This window comes from Tauraco erythrolophus, chromosome 7 (assembly GCF_009769465.1).
Source record: "Tauraco erythrolophus isolate bTauEry1 chromosome 7, bTauEry1.pri, whole genome shotgun sequence".
Taxonomy (NCBI): domain Eukaryota; kingdom Metazoa; phylum Chordata; class Aves; order Musophagiformes; family Musophagidae; genus Tauraco; species Tauraco erythrolophus.
Window position 1 is genome coordinate 49,987,821 of NC_141471.1, and position 19,448 is coordinate 50,007,268.

Sequence of the window (19,448 nt, forward strand, 5' to 3'; positions counted from 1 at the left end):
CCTTACTCCCAGATGTCCCAGAGTCATTAAATCACTGTCAGAGCAGCTACATTTGCATTCTACTTTCTCATTCAAGTAAACTAAAAGTATCATCAGTTTTTTAAGTTCTTTAAGTATTCTACGAGGTATTAGGCAAGAGTGGAATAAAACAATCTTGGCAGATTGATGTTTGGCAGCTATTATTTTCTAGCAGAGATGGACAAATTCAGTTTGCCTCATTTCAAAGCCATTTGAACTTTGTGGGACAAAAGCCTGATTAGATCATTACTAGGTTCATCTCCCATTTCAAACAGCTTGTTTAAAAGAGAGTGAGGAAAAAGATACAGATACAAGCTTTAAAAATCAAAAACCTACCAGTGCTAGCTTTGCTTTTAGGAAGACTATTAGGCTTTCCACTTAGTTTATTTTCATATCACAGCATCCTATTTCACTACATTTCATTTTCTTGAAATGTACAACTGAAAGAACTTAAATTCAAATGGAATTCAAATTGTTAAAACAAAACACTTAGTATCGAATAGAATTTCTGCTTCTCAGTCAATTCTTTGGTCTCTTCTTCCAATCCTTTTGTAAGAGAAACAAATATTTTTTTGCTAAGTCTTAAAGTACCTAATGACCTGCGATGTAAACCAGAGAAACTTTTTGTGGGCCTGATATTCAGAAACACATAATTAGCATTTTCAGGAAACTGGATTTCCTTTGGAATCTCTGCAACTAAATTTGGAAAATTAAAATATTTCAAACCCTAGTCATTTTAGAAACTTTTAGCCATTATGTAGATGGAAATACTAACAAATATAAGAAATTATAATTTAGTAAGAAAATTCTAAAGGATTACAGAACAGTATATAAGCCTAATAAGTGTACACACACAAGCACACAACAATATGCTAATGTAATTATGTACTCTTCAGATCATGAATAGCTATGCAAAATTGAAGTATGAAGCTGCAAGAAGGGGAAAAGGATCTTGCTGAAACTTGCAGTGGTCGAAATGTAAGATAAGAGTAGGCATTTTAACATTCTTCCTCCTCTAGATTTCAACATCAGTAGTGAGAGGACAAGGTACAATGGCTTTAAACTGAAAGAGGGCAGATTTAGATTAGATATAAGGACGAAATTTTTCACTCAGAGGGTGGTGAGGCACTGAAACAGGTTGCCCAGAGAAGTTGTAGATGTCCCACCCCTGGAAGTATTCAAGGCCAGGTTGGATGAGGCTTTGGGCAACCTGGTGTAATGGAGGGTTTCCCTGCCCATGGCAGGGGGGTTGGAACTAGATGATCTTTGAGGTCCCTTCCAACCCAAACCATTCTGTGATTCTATGATCAGCTCCTACAAAGCTCTCAGCTTCACTTAAAAGAAAAAAAAAAGTAAGTTTCAAGAAAAATCAGGAGCATCTGGTTCAGGAGCGAAGAATCAAAAACATGTAAGTAGAGGTGGAAATGTAGAATAAAAGAGACATGTCAAGAAAAGGATCCTAAAAAATATAGTGGTGAAGTTGATATAGAGACTAGAAGAGTCTATAAAATCATTCATTATTGAATAACATCACCTTCAAAATGTAACATATATTCTATCTTGGAACTACGATTACATGAATAAATTGCATGAGCATCTCTCTGATGTCATCAGAGTTCCTCAGTGGTGCAACAGTCCACTCGAGCAATCCTGAGGGCATATTATTTAAGTCTTTCAGTGACAGTTGTAATTTCCTTCTCAGCAATAAGAATTTTCTTCACGAAGCTAAAAGAAATATTGCTATATTAGTAGAGTCAGGGCCACACATATCTGGCTGATATGTGGGGCACAAAATACTCTTAGCCATCTTACAGTTATGGACTTTCAAAAGAAATATTGTGCCATTTCATGAATACACCCCCATTTATATTGCAAATACATACACTGTACTACGGGTTTAAAATGACAAAAGAGGGCCCTGATCTTTATAAACAACAATTCCTTTTATGCTTTATGCAAACCTGTTATTTTATCACATATGCTAAAAATTACCTTTTACTCTATTTAAATACTGATAGTACTTTAAAGAAAAGTAGCAGTATGAGGATACGTTAATATGCACATTTCCATGGGAATTATTTGACTGTAAAAGATTTATGTATTTTTGTTTTTAACTCTAATCTGCTTCGTGTAGACTTTTGCTCTAATGAGAATAAGCAACACACAGCTACTCACCGAGAGGTCTTCCTTAAAATTTTAGGGCTGACTAAATGCTGCTTTATCAGTAAGCTCTGCAGAGCTTTTCTGCTCCAGCACTCAGAGCCAGCAGCGCTGGGCCCAGGCTCCCTTGGGAAATTCTGCCTTTATATCTACAGGAGAAACCTCTGCCTGGGGGACAAGGTAGAGAGCCCTGTGCCAGCAATTCCGTGGAAACACTGGCCTCTTCCATGAAAAGCCACAAAGGAAACATTCAGTCAGAATGAGCACAAGGTATTCCACCTCGATTATTTCTTCTTTTTGTCAGTGACAAAGTGGGACAAAAGTAAATCGCAATTATAAAGAACGTAACTGGTTTAAATTATTAGTCTGGTGGAGCCCACTGTTTAGTATACATACCTCATGTCACATATATATGTCTCACATTTTGTATAGCTGCTAGATTTTTATACACGCATTTTGTTTAGCACAGATAAGGGCAGGTTTTGATATCAATTACAGTTTTCTGATGCAATTCTACTATACAATAAGTCTATTTATTTACAATTACCAAGGATTTACAGCACAAAGATCAGATTTTCATCCACAAGGTACAATATTATGCACTAAGGAACATATCATTTTTACTTTTCAACGTATACTGAGGTTACACTTTGCAGCAGTTCTCTTGCAATTAAGTATACCCATAAATTTCCTTAAAAAGTGAATTTTAAATCATTGGAGCTATTTGATACTATAAAACTACATGTATCTGTTGATCCATTTCTAAATGGACATTACATATTTCTGGAAGAAGTACTCCTTTATTGATATTAAAAGATTTCAGTAATAATCTGCTTTTGACAAGACTGAGGACTGCATGTTAACTTCATTGCTCTTAAAATGCCCCTGAAATAGCTGAAAAAGCAAGTTGTGTAAGCAGAGTAGAGCTGGTATGCAAATTATGACACTTTCTTGCGCTGCATCATAGGAACTCATCAACTAGGCACTGCATCTCAGAGAAAGCGTCTGCTGTGTGAAATTTAGGGCAGTAATTCACAGCCCACAGAACACTGCATCACTACAAATTAAATTTGTTATAAATTTATAATGATGTTCATAAAAAAACATTATGTTTTAATAGTTGAAAGAAGTGACAGCACTGGGCACTTTATAAATGTTTAACTAGTAGAGTCTTCATAATTTAAAATGTGGAGGTTTCATCACTGAAGATGCTGGATTGAATCACTGTTTGAACTTGGCGGGGGAGGGGGTCAGTTACTGTAGAAATTTACTGCAAGTCTACCCTCAATGCACACAAATGCTATTTTTAAACATATCCTTGTTTCAGAACACTTACATGAATCATGGACTCATTTCAAATTGTGCAGCATCATCTTCACAAAGACCAGGTATGGTTATCGTTGACAGGGATTAGTGTGTGAGCATGAACCCTCTGTTGGGGAACTTTGAAGTACGGACTTATTGCTAACCAATACATCAAGCAACCACTAGATGCATGAGATATCCAGGGAAAAAGCTTTAAGTGTTTTGTTTTCTTTCATTGCATATATGTTTTGACTGATGCTTCTAAAATAATTTTCATCTTTGATCTTTCCAACAACCTCTGAATCCTTAAACACTGCCTTCCTTTTGCTTTGTATGCTCAAATTGCTTGGTCTCATCACCACAACCACCATACTTTTGTTGTAGCTATGTCATATTTTTACCCTCAATTTCCATCTGACAGACAATCCATATCTGAAATGCCCTATCAGTCTATTTGTTTCCTTTGCCTAATTTCTGTGCCTCAGAGCCCCACATCCTCACAGCTTGATGGCCAAGGACTGTCTCCCTCTGCAATATACCCCATTAAGCACTCCAAATATATTCCCTGTTTATCTGCATCCATACATTGGCTATTAAATGAAGCTCTGTGTAACCTGTAGATCTGCTGATGGCCAGATTTTTGAAAACATCAGCTTCTCAGAAGTGCTCCAGCCTTATAAGATGGAAACAGTAAGGATCTAGACAGAGCGAAACATAACGAATGTTTGTCAGATGCCATATTAAAGTGCAGAACTTGAAGTATATTTTAAAAATCAATAGATAGAAACATTGGAAAGGAAAATAAGGGAGCATTTAGGATTAACAAAGAGAATCTGTCAAGACCTTTTACTCAGACTGTCCAGCAGTAGGTGATTTAGAAGTCGGAGGAAGGACCACTCCTTCCATTAGGGAATCTGATTCCTACATTACATTTCCTCCTGGTACATGGTAGTTCACATTTTACTTAAGCACTGAAGTGTAATGGACTATTTCGTCCTCAGTATACTTGTCAGCAAGGAGACTGAGTTTAAGAGAACAGATGTCATAAAAAAAGGGAGGTTTCGTTGAAGGGTTTGCAACATGAGTTTACAAAAAGTCACAGTAAATCTGTCTTCTATGTGTACCTCTATCTCATTTTCAACACAGGCAACCAAAACCTTTCAAAGCTCTTCTAGTTTCTGGCCTCACATGAAGATTAGATGAAGAGAAAAGATTTTGAAATACTTCTGTGACCATAAGAATTTAAATTTGGAATAAAATGAAGATATTTTTGTATTAATATTCAGGAGTAACTAGTTAAAATCCCATTCCTGCTTGCACAGTACTGAACGCTACCCAAGGATCTGTTTTATCCAGGATGGTCATCTTTGTGTCAAACTATTTCCTATTTGAGAAAGTCACTTTCAGGCAATTCCTTGAGCTTATTTTGAATGCAGGAAACAAGCTGGATTGTTCTCTGGAGCAAGAAATGACTTTTTACTGTGCTTGCATTGAGCTTACCACAATGAAGCCCTGGTCTATGGGCACTAATGCAATTCAGTTATAATAATAATGAAAGCAGCATCTACTGCTCATACACGCCCATTAATGCTACAGACCCTGGAAATATGTGCAACCTGCTATTAACATTCAAGCTCAGAAAATATTTTTAATAATTTAATCCTATTCAATTGGTGTTGGTAGATCCTCTTAGAAAAATATTGTTGATATTTACTATTCTTTATCTGAGGACCATGAAACAAACCATTTTGCAAACATTAAACATCACAGTAGCTTATGAGGGTACGTGAGTAATGTTAAACATAAAGCTGCTAGTACAAAGCAGAAAGCAGCAAAAGTAGGAGCCGTCCAGCTGTATATTAGAAAGTTGTCAGCAAACAAACACTAGAGAAAAATGAAGGAAAGCCATTAAAATAGCCCTCTATTTGAACTTCTGGGTTGGGAGCAGGAGAACTCAATATAAGATTTGCTAACAAAGTGCGTGTTTGTCTATGTGGTGGAAATATCAGACGAAGGATCATGTGCTTTCTTCGATACGGATAAAGCACTTCACAGTTACAGTAAAAACACTGGCAGCAAATTAGTCATTGCAGAGGTGTAAAATGTATAAAACAAAACACCACCTCTAGATTAAAATAACCATGGATATTCCAGACATATCAGCAGCAAAAAGGTGGGAACTAAATCACATCAAAAGTTGGAAGTCCCAGTAAATATTTCCTTAATCAAAAGCTTCCAGGGTATACAAAGTTCTATATATCACCACAAATGATAAGTTAATTGCATTAAAAATTCCTCACCATCTGACTTTATATATCACTATATAATGTTTTGGGTTTACCACAGGTTATATGAAGCCTAGTATTTTTAATAGAATAGGCTTGTGGAGTCCAGTGATCAGCTAAAAAAAATCTCAGCTTAGATCCAAATAAAATATAATTTTAATTCTCACAGTTGTTAAGAATTCCTTGACGCTTTGAGTTAAGACTACCCCAAGTCACACACAAAAAGAAAATACACTGTGTTTATGGTTATACATACACAGCGATACAAACTACACCACATAAAGTGAATCAGAGTAAGCGTAATCAGAGAAGCAGAAAATTCACACAGCAGAAGAGGATTCTGATGCAGCCAGAAATAAGTGATCCTATAAGCCTGGACAATCTTATTGAGATTTAAATATTTGCTTTTTCTGTGAGAAGAAATAAGCTGAACATTCCTGTATCATCTAGTGATTTGGGTCAAAAACCAGTGAGGTTTTCAGCAATCTGGTATCAGTCACAGAACTTCTGGACAGGATCAAAAGTGATAAGATGGGGGAAGATAAGAATTCCAGCGACTGTATCAGTGACTGAGACTTACCCATGGATACTTGTTCTGCTTAATTTTATAAGACAGAAGAGTAAGCACTGGAAAAAAAACATCAGTATATCACTTTAGAATGATGTGCTTAAGAATTTTAGCCAACTGAATGAAGGATATTGTAAAATTCGAAGAAGTAAATGAAAAAGAAGGCTAATCAGAAACAGAAAAGGTCTATTGAAATTCTTCCAGTGCTCTAACCAAGTGTGTAAATCTAAATATTCTTCCCTCTCCTCCAGTAGAAACCATAAGGTGCAAATGTCAAAAAAAGAGAGTGTCAAGGACAGTGCTAACATACCTTACTACTACTCAGCATCCTGAAAACAGTCCATGAGTTACACAAAGTATAAGGGATCCTGAATTTAGACCTTCACAAGTTATGTAAATCAGGAACATGGGTCATAAATATGCACATACCTCTAAGGTGAAATAGTATCTAACCATCTCAGGTGAAAAATGAAAATTCTTATTCGACCTATACAGGGAAAATTTGTGTCGTGGATTTCGATACACAGAATGTAATGAGTCAAGTTAAAATTAACCATGTATGCTACTATAAAGAATGTCACAGGATTTCAAATGATAATCAACTACAGTATCCACACCTGGATATCCTAAGTATTACTAGACATACAAATAACATTCTCATACAGTATTTTTTTTAAAAAGTGCTTTTTGAAAAGCTGTGTTATTCTTAATATCAAGTAAATAATTATAAACTAAATAATTAATATTTTGGGACTTGATATTGCTAGTGGAATGTCTGAAAACAAATCAGGATATTATTAAGTTTTAACTATTCAAAAAATCACACTTTCATTGACAAAATGTTTTCCTCCTTAGTGCTACTGAAAATGCTTTACTAAACTTGAAAAAAAGAGTCTTCCATCAGGGTTTAATGATGAAAATACAATATTTCATTTCCATGAGAATTTAGTAGAGCCCATAGGACACTACAAACTGAGCACAAAGTTCAAAATACAGCTTAAGTGAGATTTAAAAAAATAAATAAGTCCAAATTACTCAGATAAATTAATCAATATTGGCTCAATTCTCTGTTCAGTAAACCACAAAGTAGAGCAAAGGAGCTGTGCCACAAGAGAACTATGCCTGCCAAATGCTGAAATTCATTGAACTAAACTATACTAGCTCAATTTAAATCATTGTTTAATTGTTGTTTAAACTGTATTGGAGTAGTTGTGATTAGCCGCATTCGCCTTCTGAGTAACTGAAATCAGTTTTTCTTAACTCTTTCCTGAAAGCTCAATATATCAATATATTGCTTCTTGGCCAAAGGAAAGGGTCTGGCACAGCAATTCCGACTCACAAACATCCCTGCCGAGTGCTAATATTCATTAGGGACACTGTAACATTTTTTTTTTTTCAAAGTAGTGTCATTACATTGTATTTCAGTCAAAACATACATGAATTCCAAAAGTTATACTTGAAAGCTAACTTTGTGACTAGATTAAAACCCAGAAGTGGAAGAGGAGAGGCGTCTCCTTGGGTGGGGGACGGGGCGATTCCCCCCCACAGTATGTCAGGGCCTGGAAGCATCACAGTGGAAGGTTGTCAAGCAACAGTGGGAGCTGGAGGCCTCCCCATCTCACCTCTCTTGGGACTCTCTCCATTTCATCAAAACCCTAAAACAAAGGCCTGCACCAAGCATGCAAACTGACCGAGCTTCCCCACACAGCAAGAAGGGCGGAGACTGATTGTCCTTCCCATGTATTCACTTCGAAGCATTTTGAGAAACCTGTCCTGTTTATGATTTCCGTAATATATCTTAATGCTGATCAACTTTTTCTTCTTGGAGGGATTTTAAGTTGTTTGTTTCTAATGAAATGCTCCATCCTACCCAGGGACATTATTCTATTAGACTGAAGCCAAGAAAAGATGGTCTATAAAGAAGGGATGCAGGCTTAGTAACGACTTGAAAATAAGAGACTAATACCAATGAAGGACAGAAATTGTTCATATAAGAGTCACTCGGATTTTAAAAAGATAAGTAACTTAAGGAAAACATATATAACGTGCATTTATAGTGAGTATTCCTATACACATCAGCAACCCACAAGTGAGTATTGTATTCACAGTCTAACAAGAATCTCTGTTACAAAGTTATTCCTTAGAGCAATGGATTATTATGGATTACCTTAGTAATTAATGACATTAATTAAAAGCATGCTTAAAAGATTCAGGCTAGGAGAAAGACGTGTAAGAAGTTTTTCTCCAGTTAACAGCCTATTGGAGAGCACTGCACTCTCGGACTGAGATATGCCAACAAGTTCCCTCAGCTTTGTAAGACTCTGGGAAAGCATACTGGGAAAGCAGGGAACTGCCGCACAAGCACCTCCTTGTGGTGCTGAATCCTCGGAGCTGAAGCTGTAAAAGGAATGCTATCTGGAAATCTCTTGGGATTTTGCTTCACCTTCTTTGAGACAAGCTCCCCGTAGACGTACTTGTGGGAATCTATCAAGGAGGAAATCTCCAGCAAGAAGTTCAATCTACAGAGGGACTGCAGAACTGCTACCCCTAAATCAACCATTTGTGCTATTGAGATTGTATATTTCTTCAAGTTCTAAATGTTTTTCCTCACAATGCATGACCAGTGACTAATATAATGAGGACCTAATCTGGGAACTATCACAGTAAAAAAATATATACATATATTCTAATATACAAAAACACAGCTGTCCATTCCAGAGGTGTGAACTCAGTACATCTCTGTATAAAACAGGATGATACAGTTATTAATCTACATGACAGAAACACTTAGGGGCACATGACTTGAATGATATTTTAGACATAGTGACCAGTGGTTCCCCAGGCTTTGGTTCACTGGAAACAGGATAGTAAATCTGCCTGCAGATACACAGTGATGCTGTAGCTGTGGCCCAAACTGGCAAAGAGAGCAAATTAGTTCAACAGTCCTACAATGAACTTGATGAAAGTTATGGACCTTTGCCACAGCTCAAGTACGTTATTCCAGCCTTAACATCTTTACTACGTGGCCTAATACAATTTGAGAAATCTTTATTTGTATCCCCCACAGGGTATCTGACATTTCAGATGACATCTTAAATGTCTTAGCTGCTCATAAATAAAGGATGGACAACTCTTTGATGGTTAAGTTACGCAAGTTAGTGAAAATGAGGTTCTAGAAAGACGATCAGAAGGAAAAAAAAAGTGTGATTTAGGTAGAATTCAAAGATACTTTCTGACAAGTACTTAAAGTCAAAGAATAAAAGTTCACTCTCCACCGTGAGTAAAAAATGGCCTGTTAAAGCCTGATGCCTATTCATTTTTCTCAGAGGAATTTTTCTTTTTGCTAGATAGAATAAGAGAGTCTTTTCTTGTTTTGAAAGCTGAGACATTTTATTTGTCAGTACCCACAGTGATTATGTGTCTGGTGGAGATATTGGCTTGTTCTATAAAAATTCTGGTGATAATTATTTGCCTTTCATTACATACTAGATGGTAAACTGAAATGGCAAGTAGATTTTTTTTCTTCTGGGGAAAAAAAATAAATTAAAAACTTCTCAGTAAAGCAGGCAAAAATTGAACTATTTGCTTCCCAAATGAAAATTTTCCCACTTCACAAATACTTTAATCTAGATGATTTGCTGGACTGTAATAAGATGCACTATATGTTCACAGAAGAGATGAAGTGATAAGATAGCAATTTCCGTAAAAGGTGGCAGGAGAGGCTCCCAGAACCAAAGAATGGGACAAGATCACTCCCCTGATGTCGCTGACAGGTTACACAAATGCTGCCAGAAAAGATGAAGAACATCTAACAATGTCTAACCCAAGATGAAGCAACCAGAACAAGAGATTTAGCGAATGGGCTGATGGGGAAAAAACACAAAACCACCAGACCCTGTTTCTTTGATTCAGTAATTTTATTCCGTTTCCGTCCATTGCATCAATGCCAGTGAGAGAACATTCTTGAAAAAGACTGGTTAACCTGGGCCTGACAGAGCCAAAAGCTTTAAATGCTAAGAGGTGATTATAAAAAAAACAAAAAAAAGACGACAGTCAATGCCACCTCTTCAAAGCTTTTAAGTGATCCTTACTTACACAACTAGAGAAATTTGCTCAAAGTATAGTTTTTTTCTGGTTTTCACTCCTAATGATTTCTTTTTACAGGAAAATAAAGCCTGTAAAAAGGGCTGTTCATGGTGATTCTGTTAATAAGCCTGTAGGAAGATATTTTTTTTCCCCCAGTCTGGCCTATATCTTTATGTTTAAGAAATGAATATAGCAAAACTGTAAGGAAAAAAAAAAATCAGTGAAGAAAGTGTTGCAAGAAGTTTATATTGCCTTGCAGTAAATTTGCTGGTCAATGACTGTTTAAAAAAACAAACAAACAAACAAACAAAAATCTCAAACAAACCTCCAACTTTGTCCACAAAAAACCCTCCAACCACTGGAGATAAAACTTAATGAATTAATACTATTAATTGAGAAAAATACATCAATGCTAGTTTCTGTTTCATCAAAGTAAAGTTGTCTTGTACATCAGCAAATTCTCTGACACGCTTTAAACTGAAGACCCTGAAATTGAGACATCTCATTGGCTCACTGAAGTCACATGAAACACTTAGACAAAGATTAACTAGTCATATTGCTGTCTTTTCCTTATTTCCAGAAATACATGCTATAAAGGCAGCTATAAACACATTGAATTCTTTTTGTACATTCCCATCTTAAGTAAGCAACATATGTTTCTGTAACAACGAAGTTGATGTAGCCATAGATTGGAAAGATGCTGTGTACAAGCACCTATTGTAAAGAATGGAAATCGGTGCACTTAATGATCCCTCTATTGAAGTATTGCTCAGATATTAAAAAAGGAAAAACACTGCTCTAGGCTTCGAAATTCAGCAGGAGCTGCTGATGTGGGTTGAATCCTTGTTAAATAGATATGATTATATTTCAATGTCTTTTGTGATTATGGCAATTTTGACAAGATAATTATCTCCTCTGAACAGGACTTTTTAAGGTTTAGAGAAATAACGTAAGATTTATTAAATAATCTGTCAAATTATCTATGAACCCTGCTTTCAAAAGGAATCTTATGATCTCATTAAAATAATTACAGAAAATCTATGCCTGATATTTTAAATAACAAGTACCAGTATCACTGATAAACAAAAGGAGAGATGTAAAAAGTACAGAAACTTGCAAGATTCATAAGGTGATAGCATAGCTTTGTTCTCTTAAGATAATCAACAGAAGTTTCTGTGTTAACTATCCTGCATGCTAGGTCAACTTTTGAATCAGTCTTCAAAATGGAGGGAAAGGAAACAAATCTGTCACTATGCTAAAATCAAATAATCTAGATATGTACATCGCAGCCTAATTTCTCTTTCCTTTCCTCACACTTTGTGGCCTCTTTTCTCTTACTGATTTCGGGGAAAAGCAAAAACCAGTTCTAAGTAGCACAACAATTACACAGAACGAGAAGCACAGGTACAAGCAAAAATCATTAGGAAGTGTCTTTAGAAAAATATTTGCTAGAATTCTCTTTTCAGGAAGAGCGTGAGAAAATAAAGGAGGGAAACCTGAGATGATGTCAAGAATGAGGGAAATTATTAATTTTAAACTTCAATTTTAATTTTATATATTCATGCTTCTTTTAGGAAGAGATAGGACTGAGTAGAACAGGGAAGAAAGATATGGTGTTTACTTTCCTGTCACGTAGATACATCAGGCAGCAGAAAGTGGACAGGAATAGCTCCAAAAGCTCTACAAAAACGGTTGCTTTCTCTTAATTCCATAACTAGGATGACTCCTGCTACCACTCATTATGGCCTTACTCTAGTAGCCAGCACTGCACTTGCAAAATCGAAGTGTCTTCTGCCTCTTACACTGGGACAGTTACTTTCTTTTAATTGAAAATGCCTGCTCTTGAAGAGTAAAGGGTGAAGTAATCAACCAACACAAGGTGACAATGCAGGCAAAGCTGCTTATCAAGACACTTCAAGATAAAAACCATGCTCTTATCTGAGAGAATGTTACAGATACAGAAGCTTTTCCACCTAAGCTACTTGAAAGACATTACACTGCTGTCATGCCACCATGTCAGAGCACAACAGAATTGAAACTCTTACCCATCAATAGCATCACCACACTAAGCCCCTGCACGATTCCCACTGATTGGCATTCTACATTACAACCACTCCAGCAGAAGTGGTCCCTATCACTCGGAGAGAATGAGGAGTCAACAGTCTACGCACAAACCCATTTCAAGTACAAAATGGCATTTTATTTAACATGAAATCAAGCACTGCGTTTCTGAACACCTATTTAATGCTACAAGGTTAGATCTTTCTGAAGGCATTCTGAAAATCGTTCCAATATTTCCTAAAGCTAAAGTATTAAACAAATCTATAAATAATGTGAGTTATTTAAACAGCTGAACAGCTAACTGAAATAGGAGAAATCCAACAATTATTTTGTAAGAGGTTTTAAGTGCAGAAGACTATCTTCTCCAGAGAATTTAACTGAAATTTAAACTTCACATATTTTATTTTCAGAATTCTTTTTTCACTTTTTTTTACTTTAAGAGGAAAAAAGCAGCCAAAAAAATTATCCATTGATATAAAACAAAAGCATTATCCATTGATACAAAACAGTAGACTCACCAGTCTCTTTATAATTCTCAACAAAAGCTTCAGTTGTCGTGTATCTTTTTTGGACTTCAGTACTTCAGCAAAGTTGTCCATGTTTTCTGGGGACATACTCTCCTGATTGTTCCCTCCATACAGCTGAACCAGCAAAGATAAGCACTGTGAAGCACTCTCAAATATGTCAGTATCTTCACTGGGAAGCTAAAAATGAACAAAAAATGAGCAAATAAAAATCAAATTCCAATTTCAGAAAAATTGCATATCACTGGGGATTTAGAAGAGTACTAATATTTGCATTTTGCCAGGAAAGAATAATTTCTAGCTGAATGATTCAAAATTCCATTAAACTAAGCTTAATAAAGTGATGAAAATGTAATTAAAATATATCTGTTCTTAAGCAGCAGTATAACAATGTTTCTACGATGATTCCATCAAATCACCTATCTATAGCATCATAAAAGCACTGAAAACGTTGCTCCCAACTCTGTTATTTTCAGACACTATATTTTGCTTTAAATAGAAGTAATAATAGCAGAAAGTATCGTTATAACCATGATATCTAATCCTCTACATAACACACACCATAAAATTTAATTTAATTATTTGTAAATCAAGTCTATGGCTTCTAGTTGGGGTAGAGTAGAGGCTATCTAGCTACTTAACGGATTTTAAGTAGGCACATTAGAAAGTAAGTTTTGCAGATTTTAAATATTTTCCTGCATCCCAGCTTTTCTGAACTCTTTTGAAAAGCAGATGCTGGAGCAGGCCCTAGGAGCGGGATGGAAAAATTCTTTCCTGGGAAGCAAAATTATGGAAAAGATTTGGGGATATGTCTAATAATCATCTTTAAATGAGCTTCTGGCAGTATGACATGGATATCAAAATGATTTATACCTTTCTTGAAAGTACAACCTGGAAATAACGAGTAGAGATATGACACTATGCTTGTATTTGGCATTGTTGGAACGACAACAGGAATGCAATGCCTAGTTTTTGCGCAAACGGTTCATGGAAGCTAGTGAAAAAATTACAGAGGCTTCTTGGGAACAGGCAAGAGGACAACAGATTGGAAAACATAACAGAAAAAGACTGAAGGAATTCAACATCTATAGCTTATCAAAGAGAAGGTTACAGGGCACTTGATCATATTCTTTTGGTTACACGTGAGAAAAAGCAGGCTGAGGATAGGTTAATTCCTTTACCTGAAAAAGGACTGGTAAGAGATAACGGCTGAAAACTTTATCTAAATTCAGATCAGAAGGAAGATAACACTTTGATTTCCTTTTTTCTTTCTTTCTTTCTGGCCTTACAGTCTACCAACTAAACAAAATATACCAGTGGTGGTCTTAACCAATAAGGCATAAAAGTGTAAAAACACCTCATCACTCCTCAGTTTTTTAATTCAAAAAAACCTACTTAAATACAAAAAAAGTTAAAGTACAGTTAACACACCATTCTTACTGACAATAAAAAGAAAACAATTCATATACTCTGTCCAATCATTTATATAATATGCTCAACCAGTTCAATAATGATAGTTTATTTAATCTGCAGTATGAACTTTGAAAGTTTTTAATTTTATGGAAAACCCATACAGTTACTTTAAAGCAATCTGGGAACACATCATCAGACATATACGCCTTAAATATTCAAGAAGCAATTCCCAAGGGATCTGCATGCAAATACAGTTCTGTTTTCCATTAGCTTCGTAGAACTGGCTGTTTAAAACATACTGAACTGAGATGTAAGCTCTGAATACATAGCCCCAAGACATATCACATTCTATTTGACCTAATGCTATGCAAGTGACAGGACCACAGCAGCTATTTCTTCCAGTTTTGCCACATGTTTTTCTTCATTTCCATCTAAATGTCACCTATTTGATTGTTTCCTTTCCAACATCCAGAACTATCTAATAACATCATCAATATAAATAGCGAGGCTTAAAAGGAGAAAAAGCTACAAATAGTAACAAGCTTTATAGCTCCATTTATATCTTCAATTCTTATCAAGTAAAAAAAATAAATTCCACTGATCTCACTGAGGCCTTTGAGCCGACTTGTGTTTCTTTCACTGAAAAAAAAATGCTGTTAGATAAAGGAAGGAAAAATTAAGCTACTTTAATTTATCTCTCTTATCCCTTTTAAAAGCAGCACTCTAACTTACAGTTTGTTACTAGATCAGCGTAGACAGGTATATCAATCACCCCCTGAAGAAAATCACAGTGCAAGAACTATAGTCAATTTTCAAATGTTGTTTGTTGGCTAACCAAAACCAAAAAATAAAAAAATCAGTGAAGATTTGGAGAGACACGTCCTTGCCCTGGTACTGCAGTGCAGGTTAGCTCCCTGGTCTCCATAAGCGCAAAATCTCATGTGTAATCCGTATTCACAACAGCCATATTTGGAAGTAATACTGTTCCCAAGGTCTTTTCTTGAGATATTCACTGAACATCAAACAGAGGATTGGAAAGGTGTTAGACTCTGCAGAGGACTGTCCCTAGAACAGCCTTGCTTGAAGAAACACATAAAGCACCATGTCCTTTGCAGTTCTTCCTGAGACCAAGAAGATACATGACTTCCAAGGAAACAAATGAGCAAGTCCAACCTATTAACATTATTCCTAAGGACAACTGCCTTCAGCAGAAGTCCCCAGTTAGTGAGACAGTGCAACATTCTGCTTTAGGCGAGGAAGGGCTGGGCTTGGGCCAACAACTTTGTTTATCTCCTCCTGGCATGCCCAACCTTGTATCACTGTTGCTGCTGTTCTTTGTCCCTCGACAAGAGAAAGGAAGACCCTGAATCTCTCCATCCAGTATGTCTTGGCATCAAATAGGCTTGATCTTCACAGGATATCAAGCTATTAGTGACCATCCTCCAAATCTTGCCACCAGTATCACTCCAGGGTTCACAGCACTTGCCAGCCATGACATTATCCTATTCAATCACAAATGTCAATAAAGTCCTTCATTGCCTGTTGTACTTCAGGCTCTTCTGTTCCTCTGCTTCTCCAGAGTCTGTATGAGCTTCAGTGTAATCTAGAGTTTGGAGAGCAAGTTGCTGTCTTCCTGGAAAATTGCAGGGTAAAACAATAACAGCATAGGTCTTGGACGAATAAGAAAACAAGCTGGGAACAGAAAAGACTGTATTTACTCTGGAGTGGATGAGAATCATTTGCCTACAGTCTAACCCATCAATAATTAAGGTGGAGCAGAAGATGTTCCTATTTAAGTATATCTGCGTCAGTATTTTTCTCTATAACTCTCACCATTTTGCTGTTTCACTACCGACAAGTAGTGATTCAGACGTCAAAAGTCGTAAAAACCACGGCCTAAACCACAACAGCTGGTAACCTGAAATTTAACAATGGCTGCCAGTCAGCGTTAGCACTTTCATTAATGGTTATGAAGAGTAGAGGATCTGAAGAAAATTATTGGTATGAACAAAAGCAATGACTGAAAATATAATAAATATCTGTAAATATAGAAAACCAAGGAATGAAAATTCATCTTTCAAGTAAATAGTATCTCATGTCTAACAAGAACAACAAAGTTAGAATCATGCTGCTAGACAATGAATATAGACAGACGGTTCATCTCTTAATCAGCTGGAACAGTGTTCTGATTATTTTCCTAATCATAAGAATTTCATTTGATATGAAGAAGTGTATTTAAAGTCTTTGAAATGCATTGATAGTTTTTCATGACAGCAGCTACTTAAGTTTTTTTTCTTTCAGAGGAGGAGAAACCCATGAAAAGCTAGAGTTCTAACTCTAAGAAAATACCTGCCCCTTAATAATTCCTAATTACATAAAAAAGCCTCTAGTGGCCTTTAGTTTTTTTTCGCTTTTCAGTCTTAGAAGGGATTATGGATTCAGCCCTTCAGCAAGGTAGAAACATTAGTACTCCTTCTCCTTGCAGCTGTTAATATTTTGGGCTAGTGCATAGCTTGAAGAAAATCCAGCACCTTAAAATAAATTACTGAACACCTGAAGTCATAATTTTTGCCACTCTCTAACTCAGAACTGTAGATTTATTTTTCACTTAAAATTTTAAACTTATGCCTCATGACAAGACTTTTGAGCAAAGACGACTCTGTAGTACTTTTTACTTAATTTTTATGGCCATGTTATAACCTCCTGTAAACAGGTTCATAACATAAAATTCTGCTTCTCTTCCTTTCTAGATATAATCTGCTCTATGTATTTTAAGGTTAACGTGGTAAAGAGCAGGAAGTTTCTTGTTATGACACATCTATATTTCTGTAGTCTGTTGTCAAAAACGCCTTCATTTTGAACCGAGTTGCAGCGTGTTCATGAATTGCAAACCACTGCAAGAAACGTGTGATCATTTGAGCTGAAGTGGCAGTTTTCACACTGTTGGAGTTGTTACAGCATCTAATTTTAGAGCTACAATGAAACTGTCTGGATTACCCGGAGGGGACACTATTTCAGTGCATTAATGAGGTTATACACAAAGAGAGTTTATTACGATAAGAGATAGATTTTCATTAGATCAGTAATGTGATTACAGAATGTGCTGCAAAGAAAGCACCATTGGGAACTATACGGAAGACGATCTTGCAAACGTTAAACAAATGTAAAGGCAAAAAATAATTATTAAATCTGGTAACTTTACTATGCCATTCTTATCAGTAAATATGCACAGTTTAACATAAAAAAAATAAAATACTCTGTTTTGGCTTAGGGCAAATTTGTCATTGTCCTACCTAAGGGAAAATATTTTAAAACCCACTATATTTTCAGTTCCTTTTAATCTAGCCTAATTGCTGAAAAATTAAAGCCCCATTCTGAAATTCTGTGCTTGTTACAACATATTTTATTTCCTCTGGTGTCCTTTTGTTTGAGGTTTTTCTTGTGGTTTGTTTTTTAGGGAAGCTTTGTAGAAGAAAATTGTTAAAATATAATTTGCAGATAACATTTCAAATACAATAACAACAATACGTCATACTACACAGGAAATAAACATATGTCTTTCCACTCTGACCACAGAACTGTCTGTATTCCTACGAAATGCGAAATAAAATTAGATAGTCTACAGGTTTATCACTCATCTGCAGTCATTTTCATTATTCATTGGCAAATACCTTCACGTGCCCTGAAACTAAAGTCAGGGCACAGCTTTAGAGCCAGTGCAATGAAGAAACAGAAAGGACCTCCAGGAGATCACCTCATTCATTCATGTGCACTGAGGCTTCATATTTGTCTCTTCATGTTTGCACATGATTAACTGGTCTTTCAACAATAATATACAAAGCCCAGTAATCAACTACCAATTTTACTAGTAATACTATAATGAAGGAGTCTGGCACCAAAAGACTGGAGGATCTACACCTAGGATCTAAATCTAGAATTTACAGAGAAATGAAACTCCTGGCAAGGTTTCTGAAAACCCACACTGAGGTGATTTCAAAAGTAAGTAAACATTCTTTTTTTTTTTAGTATAACGGTACATCAAAAAGTAGAAGGTATTTTATATCTTCTATAATTACTGCAAGTTTCAGTATAATAATCAAATTACATTTATGTTCAAGTGGAGAAACATTACACACAAAAGCTAAGTGTAATTGACTTTTAAACAAAACCGCCAAGCAGAAGACTAAATGCTTGATTTATTTTCCCCTTATTGATCAATTAAAGGCAGACTAATCATGGGATTAAACATTGAATTCTCCATATTTGCAGTGTTTTCTGCATGAAAGAATTCGTAACTATTTCTTCTTTCATATTCTTAAAATCTCTAAAGTTTCGTTTACATGCAATCTAGGTTTCCTAAACTTGCTTTGCTATGCCCTAAGTAATAGACTAAATCGCAATTACAGAAAGGAAAAATTGATTCTAAGTTTTTGACATTTTCAAGTTTAACTCACATTGATTTTTGAGGGATTATTAAGAGAGATTAACATGCAGAACTTGAGGAAAATAAATAAATAGACAAGTCAATGGGGCATGGAACAATCATCTACTTGAGGGATACACATATCAATGAGAGAAAGCAATTATTCAAAGTGACATAAGAAACTACAAATATGGTAAGACAGGTAGAAATAGGAAATCAGAGAAAATAATTTTAACTCAATATCTTGAAGTGATGACTAGTTCAGTATTTAAGACCTCCATTATCTCCAGAAAATCCAGTTCACAAAGAACTGAATGCCTCAGAACAGTAATAAAGTGTTATGTAGCCCCACAGCTCAATGAATACAGAGAACTACTGTTGGCAGCTCCATAGAACTTGAGCTTAAGCAGGCCTGAGTCTTTTTGAGGGGTAAGGAGCATATACATCTTGAAAGACCCACTAAACTTCACAATGAATCTAGTCCGATTTAAATAGATTAGAGCATAAAACATTTTAAATGAGTGGATACTAAATGCTAAAAATTATTATTCTGTTGTTCAAACTCTTCCAGCCTTAACAGGAAAAGTTAAATACAGCAATGAGTG

The 19,448-nt window shown here is 35.8% G+C and overlaps 1 protein-coding gene across 3 annotated transcripts in view; it reads right to left on the reverse strand.

Moving 5' to 3' along the window:
• ULK4 (unc-51 like kinase 4) overlaps window positions 1-19,448 on the reverse strand; it is a 240,899-nt gene that overhangs the window by 45,027 nt on the left and 176,424 nt on the right. For all 3 annotated transcript variants that reach the window (XM_086614586.1, XM_086614587.1, XM_086614589.1), the window contains exon 34: window positions 13,002-13,187. In XM_086614586.1, coding sequence (XP_086470712.1) covers window positions 13,002-13,187 — 186 coding nt within the window. The remainder of the gene's footprint in view (window positions 1-13,001; window positions 13,188-19,448) is intronic.